The sequence below is a fragment of the Phocoena phocoena genome, chromosome 16, assembly GCF_963924675.1.
Source record: "Phocoena phocoena chromosome 16, mPhoPho1.1, whole genome shotgun sequence".
Lineage (NCBI taxonomy): Eukaryota > Metazoa > Chordata > Mammalia > Artiodactyla > Phocoenidae > Phocoena > Phocoena phocoena.
The window spans coordinates 36455270-36468655 of record NC_089234.1 but is presented as its reverse complement, the minus strand read 5'-3'; the positions used below and the strand labels follow the sequence as shown (position 1 = coordinate 36468655).

General features: G+C 37.0%; 1 protein-coding gene across 1 annotated transcript in view; it reads left to right on the top strand.

Moving 5' to 3' along the window:
- Positions 1-13386, top strand: part of KIF20B (kinesin family member 20B) — a 73871-nt gene that overhangs the window by 39513 nt on the left and 20972 nt on the right. Inside the window, exons 19-22 of the mRNA XM_065893899.1 lie at positions 103-1333; positions 1676-1814; positions 7657-7776; positions 10109-10169. Of these exons, the coding sequence (XP_065749971.1) occupies positions 103-1333; positions 1676-1814; positions 7657-7776; positions 10109-10169 (1551 nt within the window). The remainder of the gene's footprint in view (positions 1-102; positions 1334-1675; positions 1815-7656; positions 7777-10108; positions 10170-13386) is intronic.

Genomic DNA, 13386 nt, shown 5'->3' with positions numbered 1-13386 from the left:
GCTTTCATATGTTTCCTATGTTTGAATATTGGCTTATATGGTAACTTTTTGATTTTTATTAAGGTTTGCTAGATTAATCATAATTTTTTTTTATTTTTAAAGGACCTACACATGTTAGTCCAACCATCACTGAAAACCAAAAGAAAAGTGAGGAAATGCAAGAGAGCATTTCAGAAGATGAGGAAAACATTAGAGTTTTACAAGAAAATAATGAAGAGCTGAAAACACGTTTACTCATTGTTGAGAACGAACTTAAAAATGAAAAGGAAGAAAAAGCAGAATTAAATAAACAGATTGTCAGTCTGCAGCAGGAACTCTCTTCTTCTGAAAAAAAGAGTTGTAGTTTTAGTGTAGAGGTCCAACAAATTCAGTCAAATTATGACAATGCGATTTCTGAATTACATGTTCAGAGAGGTATAAATCAAGAACAGGAGGAGAGGATCATGAAATTATCAAAGGAGATAGAAACTGCTAGAAGAAACATCACAAATAATGTTTCACAAATAAAATTAATGCAAGCAAAAATAGATGAATTACGTACACTTGATTCAGTTTCTGAGATCTCAAACTTAGATTTACTCAATCTCAGGGATCTGTCAAATGGTCCTCAAGAGGAAAATTTGCCGAATACACAGTTACATCTTTTGGATAATGATTATTTGATAAGTAAGCAAGTTAAAGAAAATGGTATTCAAGAACTTGGTAGGGAAAGGTCTTTCCACTCTACTGTTGAAGCCATTTGGGAAGAATGTAAAGAGATTGTAAAGAGTTCCTCCAAAAAAAGACATCAGATCCAGGAACTGGAAGAACAAATTGAAAAATTACAGGCAGAAGTAAAAGGCTGTAGAGATGCAAACAATAGACTAAAAACGGAGGAGAGGGAGAATAAAGATCTACTGAAAGAAAAAGAAAGTCTTATACAGCAGCTGAAGGAAGAATTGCGAGAAAAAACTGTTGGTCTTGATATTCAAGTACAGCATGTAGTTGAAGGAAAGAGAGCACTTTCAGAACTTACACAAGATGTTACTTGCTATAAGGTGAAAATAAAGGAACTTGAAGCAATGTTAGAAACTCAGAAAGATGAATGTAGCCGTTCAGCCAAGTTAGAACAAGAAATTATGGATAAGGAATCTATCATTTTAAAGCAAGAAAGAAATCTGAAGGAATTTCAAGCAAATCTTCAAGATTCTATCAAAAACGCCAAAGATTTAAGTGAAAGGGAAGTCAAATTGAAAGAAGAAATCACAAAATTAACAAACAATTTGCAAGATGCAAAGCATTCACTTCAATTAAAGGAAGAAGAAAAAGAAACAAACTGGCAAGAAACAGAAAAGTAAGCTAAAAGTTATTAAAATGTTTGAAAATATGGAAAGCATTTATTGATTTTTCTGTGTAGCTTTTAAAGAATCTGGGTGGGCGTATCTTAATCTGGTTAAGTATAACATGTATGATGACTGAAGAGCTTCAATTTTGTTTATATAAACCTTTGGAACCAAAAGTTATATGCAAAGATCTGTTTATAAAATCTCCTGAAATCCTCCTTGAAAGATTTCTTCATGGTTTGGACATTCCAAATTTGTGAAAAGATCTAATTTTGTATATTATTAGTAGCTCACACATATGATTCTAAGTGATTAGTGATATGTCACTATAGATAAGTGATTTTTTTTTTTAGGTTGAAAGAGGAGCTCTCTGCAAGTGCTGCTCTTACCCAGAATCTGAAAGCAGATCTTCAGAAGAAGGAAGAAGATTATGCTGAGCTGAAAGAGAAACTGGCAGATGCCAAAAAGCAGATTGAGCAAGTACAGAAAGAGGTAGGTTATTTGAAAAAGTGTGTGGCCAATTTAAATGATAAAGATTGTTTTCTTTATATATCAAGTTTAGACACTAAGTTTAGTGTTGACCAGAACATTTGTCAACTCCATAATTTTTCTTAAATGATGAGAAAAGTTATTTCACAAAAGAAAATTTAGTCAGATTAAACAAACTGAAGGATGTCTAATATTAAGAAAAATATGTGCCTTATGTAAGATTAGAACCTTTTTTTTTCTTTTAAGAGCTGCTAAGTTCAAGTCCCCCCAGAAAAGTAAATAGCAAACTTTTGTTTGCAGATAGTATTTAGGAGAGTATGTAGTACAATTGTAACAAGTTTTTATTATAATTTGATTTAAAAATAGGAAATATAATCACGATTCCAAATTTAAAATATATGAAAATATGTATAGTGAGGGAAAAAACTGCCTCCCAGCCATCAAGTTTCCCTCCAAGGCGTCAGATGTTACCAACTCTTTCTTTTTCTCTTCACTTCTCCCTCCTCCCTCTGTTTTTCCTTCTCTTCCTATAAAAAATGGAAACATCCTATAAACACTATGTGAACCTTGGTTTTCTTCTCTCAATATTTCCATCTCAGGATATAAAGAGTCTCCAAATGAGCTTTTTTTCTTTTTTATGACTCTGAACATTTATTTACCATTAATCAGCCCCATATTGTTGGACAATTAAGGTAATTTCCAGTCTTCTGTTAATCATGCAGTGATGCCATTTTGAATATTTGCAAGTCTTCCTTTGGTATAAATTCCTAAAAGTGGAATTTATGGGTCACTGGTTTGTACATTTGTAATTTTGATATTTATTATGCTTTTTAGAGATTATGCTAGTTTACTCACCAGAACTAATGTATGAGAACAAGAGAGTATTTTTCTCTATACTCTTATCCACAAAGTAGTATTTTATCTTTTTTTTGTTGTTTGTTTTTGTTTTTGTTTTTTTGCGATACGAGGGCCTCTCACCGCTGTGGCCTCTCCCATCGCGGAGCACAGGCTCTGGACGCGCAGGCTCAGCGGCCATGGCGCACGGGCCCAGCCGCTCCGCGGCATATGGGATCTTCCCAGACCGGGGCACGAACCTGCACGTCTCCTGCATCGGCAGGCAGACTCTCAAACACTGCGCCACCAGGGAAGCCCCTATCATTTTTTTTTTTTATATTTGCTAATTTGACATGTAAATAGTGTATCTCAACTATAATTCTAACTTGCATATCTCTAATTATGAGTGAACATTTTTTGGTTTAAAATTCATTTGTATTTTTTTTTCCTGTGGTCTGTATATTCATATTCATTGTATTTTAGTTTGGGTTATTGTTTTTCTTTTTATTATTTCTTTGTGGGAGCTTGTTACATACTTAGGAAATTAACTTTTTTTTTTTAATTTAAGGGTGATTTATTTTACTTAAGGGTGGCAGTGGGAATTGTCATAGATTTCTAATACAAACCAAATACAAAAATCAAACAACCATAAGCATAATGAAAATCTAAATATGAAAAGCTAATCTTTTAGGAGAAAAATAAGGAGACTATCTTTTTGTTTGTTTGTTTGCTTTTGCCAGTGGTAATGGATATGTAAGGATATTGACAACAGCATTGGAATAGCAGAGGAATTGAAAATGCTATACATTGATCAATGGGAAACTAGCTAAATTAATTATATTGCATATACACAATAAAATACCATGAAGAAAGCAAACACATATATAGTGTTTGGTTGAACCATATACCATTCTAAGTGCTCTACATTACATATACTATCTCACATAATTTCCCAACAATACTACTACTATCCCATTTTACATATCAGACAAGAAGTTAAGTAACATGCCCAAGATGACACATATATATATATATTTTTTTTCTATGTCATAATATTGACATTCAGTCCAGTAATCCTCCACTGTAGCAGCTCCTTTACTTTGCAGTGAAAATTGATTTGTATATTTTCTGGAAATTAACTTTTGAAGGATATTAATTATAGATATCCCCCTATCTCTCCCCCACATTGCCATTTTTCTTCATTTTGATTATGTTCTTTTTTTGCCTTGGAGCAACTTATTTTTCTTTTATGACTGTTGGATTTTGAATCATAATTAGACTTTTTTAAAAAGCTGAAGTAATTTTAAATATTTTTCATTACCTTGAGTTAGTTACAAAAGAATACTTAAATGTGTAAGGTCTGAAGAATATTGATACAACAAATGCTTGTGGGTCTCATCGATTTTCTATGTTTCCTACCCCCACTGAGGTTACTGTAATGAACGTTTTGTGTTTATCTTTTTTTAATCTTTTAAAAATATACGTTAAATCATATTTGTTTTTTTATCTCTAAGCATTATGTCGTGTTCTGAGCATTTTCACATCATATTCCTGACATTTATGTATGGTTATAATTAATCACTTTCACTGCTGTGTAATACTCCACGTGTGACTATACAATTTAGTTATCTATTCTATAGTTATCTATTCTATTGTATTTAGTTATACAATTTTTGATTAATGGAAGAAAAAGCCAAAAAATACCACCATAGATAAAATGCAAAATATATGTTGTTTCTGATAATTATACACAGAAAGTTTCTAGGCCACACAACAAGTATTTCAAAGTGGACTAGATTAGAAATGTAAGACAGTAAAGACGACCTAAACTGTAATTAGGCATAGGAAAATGTTTAGTCAGATCAGCAAGTTAAAAATCATAATTTGGAAAAGCACTTGTTTGTCATTCAGAAGCCTGAATTGTTTGCTTTCTAGGAATGTAATTTTGGCCAGGGCAGCCTTTGTTTCTCCCCTCATTGGATATAAATTACTTACCTTTGGATCTAGTGTAGATTCTAAACTTGTAAAATAAATTTCGAATGACATTTCGTTTTTAACACCTCAGGATCAAGACTAGAGTTCCTATAGGTGGTAGACAGGCTTGAAAGCTTTATAAATTCTGGGCAAATGACAGGTAAATGGATTAAATTACTCCAAAATATAAACTGCAGTCCTAGCCCTATGCACCTTATTGCCTTTTGTTAGGTTCCTTTCACTTAGCTAAGTAGTCCAGAGGGAACTTTGGATTTACATTCCTATTATCAGTCCACATGTTGTTCATAGTATCCTCAACAAAACAAATAAGGAAATAACCATTAGGCTGTATTTAAGCCTTCATACATTTTCCTCATTTCTATCAAATGTAATGTATGAGCGAGGCCTGTGTAGTTTGATTTTGAATTACTGATTGTGAGATCTGGTCTGCCTCTCTTGACTTTACTACAGGATAGGCTAGAACACCATTCCTTTGTCTTTTCTGATCTATTTAAAAAAAATTTTGGCGGGGGCTGTGTTGGGTCTTCATTGCTGCGCACGGGCTTTCTCTCTAGTTGTGGTGAGCGGGGGCTGCTGTTCGTTGCGGTACGTGGGCTTCTCATTGCAGTGGCTTCTCTTGTTGCAGAGCTCGGGCTCTAGGCATGCGGGCTCAGTAGTTGTGGCTCACGGGCTCTAGAGCGCAGGCTCAGTAGTTGTGGCACACGGGCTTAGTTGTTCTGCGGCATGTGGGATCTTCCCGGACCAGGGATCGAACCCATGTCCCCTGCATTGGCAGGCTTATTCTTAACCACTGCACCACCAGGGAAGTCCTCTTAAAATGTTTTTTGTTTTAGATTGTTGTAATATAGGTTGTTTATTTCTGTTAAGTGATATCCTGGCTGAAGATTCTTGGAGTATAGAAACTTCCTGGTTTAAGATACTATTTCTGAACACCATGATGATCAGTAAGCATTATCAAACATGGTATAATTGACTTGTGTTCATATGGAGCCAGTTACACAGTTCTTTAAAAATGGCTTATTTTTCCAATTAAAAACTTTTCATTGTAATACATTATTAGGAAATTTTTTAAAAATTAATTTATGCATTTTTGGCTGCGTTGGGTCTTCCTTGCTGCACGCAGGCTTTCTCTAGTTGCGGTGAGCAGGGGCTACTCTGTGTTGCGGTGCATGGGCTTCTCATTGCGGTGGCTTCTCTTGTTGCAGAGCATGGGCTCTAGGCACGTAGGCTTCAGGAGCTGTGGCTCACGGGCTCAGGAGTCATGGCTCGCAGGCTCTAGAGCGCAAAGTGGCGCACGGGCTTAGTTGCTCCACGGCATGTGGGATCTTCCTGGACCAGGGCTCGAACCTGTGTCCCCAGCATTGGCAGGCGGCTTCTTAACCACTGAACCACTAGGGAAGCCCAGGAAATATTTTTTAAGAAATGAAGGTAGAAGTGAAAGCCTTCTCCCCAGTCTCATTTTTCTCTTCTTAAATATGACCACTCTTGACAGTCAGTCCTTCTGTGTTCTTTTAGATCTTTTTATATGCATTTTACATAATAAATATATGTAAATAGTGCTTGTATGGTTTTATTTTTATAAATGGGATCAACTATATATACATAATTCCTTTAAAAATATATTATAATTTTAAGATTTTTTTATAGCAGAATTTAGGTATCTCTTTTTAAGTAATGTTTTATTGTATAGATGACTATTTAACATTCCTCTAAGGGTGGGTATTAATAGTGTTTTCTGTTTTTCAAAATAAACAATGTATGATGTCAATGCTAATAATAATAGAAGCTTAGTCTGGATTGGTTGTTCTGAGTTTACATGTATCATCTCATTTAATTTTCACACAAATGTTAGGGATAGGCATTTTTTTAACTTCCATTTTATGACTAAGGAAGTAGGCATTGAGAGAGAACTTGTCCAAGTTCACTTGGCCAGTAAATGTTAGAGCCAGGATGGAAACTGAAGCAGTCCTTATGTGCATCTTGGTGCAACACGTAGTTTCTGTACTTTACTGGCAGACAGTTTATATCTGTAAAATTGATGAAGATGGTGTTTATTACTGGAAGTCCCATATTTTTGAACAAAATAAGCCAATAAAAATAAATATTATTAATGTATGATTATAAAAGGAATATATATTTATTGTAGTAAATTTGGAATATACAAAAAGCCTAAAAAGAAGTGTAAAAATCACCTGAAACCGAACCCCTCAGAACTACTATTATTTTATTATTATTTATTTTTATTATTTTATTATTATAAAAAGCTTGGAGATACCATGCTTTTTATGAAGGGGAACTTTGTTCAATTAACTTCCTTCAGTTTTTGAGATCTCTAGGATTGGTATCATGGAAATTGGACTAAAGGTGTACATAGATTACCTGCTATCTCTCCTCCCATCCCCTTCCCTTTCCCCTCCTCTCTCCTCCTCTCCTCTAAGATTTGCATACTAATCATAGTGCTTTTTTATTTCTTTAATAGGTTTATAGAATTAAATTACCAGTAATACCAAAAATCAATTGACCTTCACTTGCATGGGTGCCTTTTGATCTTGTAATTGTTCCATTTTCATTCTCTATGTGCCATTATTAGCTTTTGAAGTATTTCTTATATTACTGGATCACATTACTTAATAGATCTTGAAAATCAGAGCCAGTGTTTTTCCCCTAGAGTATCTCTATTGATTTTTCCATGATAATGATTTTGCTGTTGCATTCAAGGGTCTATGTTGTTTCTTTTTTGAGAGCACTTACAGGGTTTGAGAGTCTTAAAATATTGTAAAAAGAAAATGGCCTCTTCATATGTATCTCCCTTGGAGTATCAGGAAATTTTCTGATAATCTGAAGCCATATCATCAAGAAATTTTCTGATAATTTGAAGCCATATCATGTATGTTAGAATCTGTAATTTTTCTCATGTGATTTAAAAGACATGAATCTTTGAACGAGTGGCCATGAATCTTAAACAAAAAGCAATTCGTATTTCTAGAAATATTTAATTTGATTTATTACTTTGTAGGTATCTGTAATGCGTGATGAGGAGAAATTGTTGAGGATTAAAATTAATGAACTGGAGAAAAAGAAAAACCAGTGTTCTCAGGAAATAGATATGAAACAGCGAACCATTCAGCAACTTAAGGTAACAGTTTTGTTTTTAAAGGTGATTTTAGTAGATTCTGTTGGTATATTTTAGTGTTTAATTAAATGTATCCGTTCTTTTTTGTTTTTTTTTTAAGTAAGAAATGGATAGTTTTATTTGAGCCAATCTGAGGATTATAACCTGGGAGACAGTCTTTCAGAAAGCTCTTAAGACTGTTCTACTCATTAGAGGTCAAAGCAGGGTTTACATACCTTTTGAGACAAAGGGTTGTATATCAAATGGTATATTGTTGACAGTTTACACAACCCAGATCTGCAGTACAAAGGGAGTAGTGGGTAGTCATGGCCCCTTTCACCATAAGAAGGAAGGTTATCTCCTAAAGCGATATCTTGCTGGCACCAGGAGAAAATAGCTCTTTACAATCCAGCAGGCATTCCTGTGTCTTCTAAGGAAGGGTTAATGCAGATGCATAATGCACACTAAAGTGGGGTAGGGGGTGGGCAGAGAGAGAACCTTATATTTGAAAACAAAAAAAATTTTTTTTTCCTTATCCTGCCTTAAAAATGTTTTGTTTTATCACAACTTAGTGAGAACTCTCAGGTGGTAAACCCAGCCCAGTTGTCTGGTCAGGGTGCGGCAGCACTGCTGGGGTTGCAGCAGAGGTGCGTTTGCATTTGCGGTCAGGGAAGGGTCCTGGAGCCCCAGCTCTGCCAGGGTCAGAATTAGCTGGGGAGCCCTGCCCGCAGTGCCCAAGTTCGAGGCCTCCCCACCCACCCTGGATTTCTCGGTATCCTGGGCACCGCCTGGACAGCAGGTGGCTGCAACGTGTGGGCTGCGGCTCCCAAGCACCACACCCTCTCCCCGGTGGAGCCAACTCCACAAACCCCAGCTTCTGGGTCTCAGACCAACCCTTTCTCCATCTGTCACTGCAGTAGGACGTCCCAAGGTTTAGGGAGATTTCCAGTCCTCGGGAGCAGGGTTTCGGGGGGACCGTCTCCTAGTCTGCCTGCATGTTCCCCTACACCCACAGAACAAGAGTCATGGTGTTTTCAGGAGACTTTTTGGAAGCCTTTAGGAAGATAAGCTGTTAAAAAAAATCCTAGGGACTTAAGGGTCCAGTAAGATCCCACATGCTGTGGAGCAGCAGAGCCCGTGCTCCACAACAGGAGAAGCCACCGTAATGAGAAGCCCGCGCACCGCAAGGAAGAGTAGCCCCCGCTCGCCACAACTAGAGAAAGCCTGCGCGCAGCAACGAAGACCCAGTGCAGCCAAGAATAAATAAATTTGTTAGTTAAAAAAAAATCCTACTTTCAGGAAGACAATTATTTCACGATTCCAACACCTTAGGGGACTTTGGGGAACAGCTGTGAGTACTTGGTGATAACAGATGATTTCAGTGTCAACCCAAAGGTACGGTGAGGTTTCGAAACAGATTGAAAACCTGTTACAGTGCGCCCCTATGTAGCCAGACACCACCTATTGATAAGTTCTTTCCATCACTGCCCGAGCACCTCCGTGGTTCTCTGTTTCCGTCCTCTTCCTTCCACCTCCGTCGCTCTCCCTCTGTTTCCCTCCCCGTCTGTCCACCTCTGTCGTTCTTCGTCTTTTTCCGTCCCCATCCGTCCACCTCAGTCCACCTCCTTCGTTCTCCGTCTGTTTCCGTCTCTGTCCGTCCACGTCCGTAGTTCTCCGTCGTTTTCCTCCTTCATTCTTTGTCTCTTCACCGTCTTTCCATCTCCAGCTGATTTCATAATAGTATTCAGAGATTTCCAGGTTCTGTAATGATTATTCTAAAACTTATAAAATGAGAAGATATTGCTGAAGTTAGATGAGAGAAGGAGTGAAGGTTGGATTACCTGGCAGGTTAAAACTAGAATTGAAGGATTTCCAGTGCCCAGAAATTAACCTTGCGTCCTTTTCAAACCTCCCAGCTACTTTTTACATGTATGGCATGTGGGGATTCTATTTTTTCTGCATTTTGAGTTTACTGTTAAGGAATTTATTTATGGTTCTCTTTGTCCCTCCCACATTAAATACATAGTAAACTTTCATTTCTCTCTCTTTATGCTTTTTGTGTTGTGTAAGAGAACATACATGCTAGCTTGAAATGTTGAGTGAAGAAGATGATTTGGCATTTTGGGGGTAGATTAAAGGTTTAAAGTTTGGGGGTTTTGTTTTGTTTTTTCTTATTACCACTCTCACCCTGCCCTTTTCTCTGAGGTGAAACAAACTTGGGAGCTTGAGACTATTAGCCTTCTAGGAGACAGATTTCAAACTTAATATTAAGCCCTTTTTTCAAGTCCCACTATTAAATAATGGGGTGTGTAGTTAAGTTACATTTGCATTTAATTCATATTCTTTTATTTTGCAGGAGCAGTTAAGTAATCAGAAAGTGGAAGAATCTATACAGCAGTATGAGAGAGTGTGCAAAGGTCAGAAACAAACCTCTACTTCCAGTACTAAAATGACTGCAAAATAAGTAGTTAAAATAACAATTGGTTTAATATTTTCCTTTGAAAATTGTAAAGTTAAAGAAGGGTGACATAAGATGTAACTTTACTAAAAGAGAAAAGCATTAATTCTAAAGAGTAACTTACCACCATAAAGTTTATCCTTGGAGAAGTAAAACATTAAGAAATATTCAGTCAGGGCTTCCCTGGTGGCGCAGTGGTTGAGAGTCCGCCTGCCGATGCAGGGGACACAGGTTCGTGCCCTGGTCTGGGAAGATCCCACATGCCGCGGAGCGGCTGGGCCCGTGGGCCATGGCCGCTGAGCCTGCGCATCCGGAGCCTGCGCGTCCGGAGCCTGTGCTCCGCAACGGGAGAGGCCACAACAGTGAGAGGCCCGCGTACCGGAAAAAAAAAAAAAAAAAAGAAATATTCAGTCAAAGCAACGTTGATTTCTAGGTGTAATGGCCAGTATTTTGTGAAAAATAAAATTAAAGTTATATAGGTCACAATGAATGGAATGGATTTCTAGTCAAAACAATAAAAAGGTTATACTTCAAATAAAATATCTTTAAAATTAAAAAATGTTTTTAAAAACTAATACTTTAGATTGAAATTGTATGTGCTAAATTTTTTTTCTCAATTTGGATTGATTTTTTTTTGAAATATTACAGAATTATCTTTGTAGATGATATAGGCATATTTCTGTTCATAAAATCATGCAGATTCCTCTCCTTCCCATCAGTCACCCCTTGACTTCTTAGTTGTGTGAGTAGTAGAGCTGGGATCTGAACCCATGTCTGTTTCAGTCTTAAGTTCCAGACTGTCTTCACTAATTCATGCCATTTGTACTTGGCCAACTAAAGAGCAGGTGTAAGACAACAAGATTATTACTTATTTGGATGACTTGGACTTTTGTGGGGTTCACTTGGATCAGTAACTTCGATGTGAAAATATATCTCTGCACACAGTCCTATTTTCTCCTACCTTTTTAGGCCACTGTCCTCTAATATCTCCTATTTCCGTAATCTTTTTGGAGTTTCCCTTTACTTTGGCTGCTTTGTCATTGTTGGTAGATGTGAATAGATATTCTGAAAAGCATTCTTTGGACCAGGATATAGTTTATATCGTATTTTAATTTTTTCTTTCTCTGCCAGATATTGAGACATGTGGCATAGGCCCATTTTGAGTACTTTTTTTTTTTTTTTTTTTTTTGCGGTATGCGGGCCTCTCACCGTTGTGGCCTCTCCCGTTGCGGAGCACAGGCTCCAGACGCACAGGCCCAGCAGCCATGGCTCAGGGGCCCAGCCGCTCCGCGGCATGTGGGATCTTCCCGGACCGGGGCACGAACCCGTGTCCCCTGCATCGGCAGGCGGACTCTCAACCACTGCGCCACCAGGGAAGCCCCATTTTGAGTACTTTTAATCTTCCATCTTCTCCATGCTCTTTAAACTTTCTCCCAGATCACTTGTAACCTACATATTTTCAAATCTTTTAGCTTTTTGCAATCTTTCCTTTATTTTTTAATTATTTTGAATTATCGTCTACTCACTTTCTTTCATTTTCATTTTTTAAGTAGTATTTATTGTGTATGAGCATATTTTTTCTAAATATAAAGGTAAGGCGTAGCTTGCCCCCTTTTGAAACTCTTACCTCGGCTTTTGTGATCTATTCTTAGGGTTACTGCCTTTCTCTCAGAATGAGCCTCAGCCACTTTGACAAATTTCCTGATTAAGCCATCATCATTTTTTTTCTTTGTATTTTCTCTCTTGAGAGTTCATTCACTCTTGTGATTTTAAGTATGTATGAGACATTCCCTGACCAAAAAAAAAAGTGCATTTTTAGCTCTTGAGGCTTTCCCTGGCTTCTACATTTCTATTTAAATACTGAATGCCATTCAGTTAGCTATCTTATTAATTTTTTAAAATGGAGATATACATACCATAAAATTTACCCTTTAAAAGTGTACAGTATGGTGGATTTTAGTAAATTCACAAGCTCGTACAACCACTACCACTATCTAATTCCAGAACATTTTCATCACCCTAGAAAGAAACCCTGCACCCATTAGCAGTCACTCCCCATTCACACTTCTGAGATAACTCCAATCTCTGCCTCTGTCTTACCATGGACATCTTCCCTCTGAATGTGTCTGTGTCTTCACTTTATCTGTCTCTGTCCAAATTTCCCTCTTATAAGGACACCAGTCATATTGGATTTAGGGCCTACTCTATCCAGTATGACCTTATTCTTAACTTGATTACATTTGCAAAGCCTCTGTTTCCAAGTAAGGTCATATTCACAGGGAGTAACAATCAACATATCTTCTAATCTACTCTCCAGTAATATAACCCCTTTTATTAACAAAAATTTTTTTTGGGTTATTTCAGACATTACTTTTTGTTACAGACATTAACATGAATATATTTGTATAAAAGTCTTTGGGCACACGTAAATATATTTGTATGGGAAATTCCTAGCAGTGTAATTGTTGGCCCACATGTTGTGTTTAAAATTTTGATGAATATTGCTAAACTGCTCCCCAAAGTCATTATACCAGTTTATATTTTCAATAACAGTGTATAGAGTGCCCATTTCCCCACATTTTTGCCAGTATTAGGTGTTATCACACTTTGAACTTACAGCCAGTGTGATAAGTGAAACAAGGTATCACATGGTCTCAATCTTTTGTACTTGTGTACGTCTGGTATACTGGTATTCTGAAGTACATTTGAACTATCACTGAGTGTTTTTTTTTGTTTTTGGCCACGCCGGGCAGCTTGGGGGATCTTAGTTCCCCAACCAGGGATCGAACCTGGGGCCCTGGCAGTGAGAGTGCCGTGTCCTAACCACTGGACCGCCAGGGAATTGCCAGTCACTGAGTGTTTCTAATGCAGAGTTTGACATGACATTTGTGTGTCATTTCTTTATATAGCTTTCAGTGATCCTCTCCCCTGAATGTTAAACACTTGATTGCTTGTTCATTTGCCAGGCATTTATTTAGCTATGATAGTTCATAGATATCTTTAGATAGCTTTGATGAGCTGTCTCATTCCTGTCTTTATGTTGCTTTATTTTCTGTTTTATTTGTTGCATATTTCTGGATTCTTTGCTGAGATAAAATGTAAGTTATTGGAGGCAGTGACTGACATAAGAATGCTCTTGTTTCTTTTACTGTTCCTGCCTTTCAAATAATAGGTGG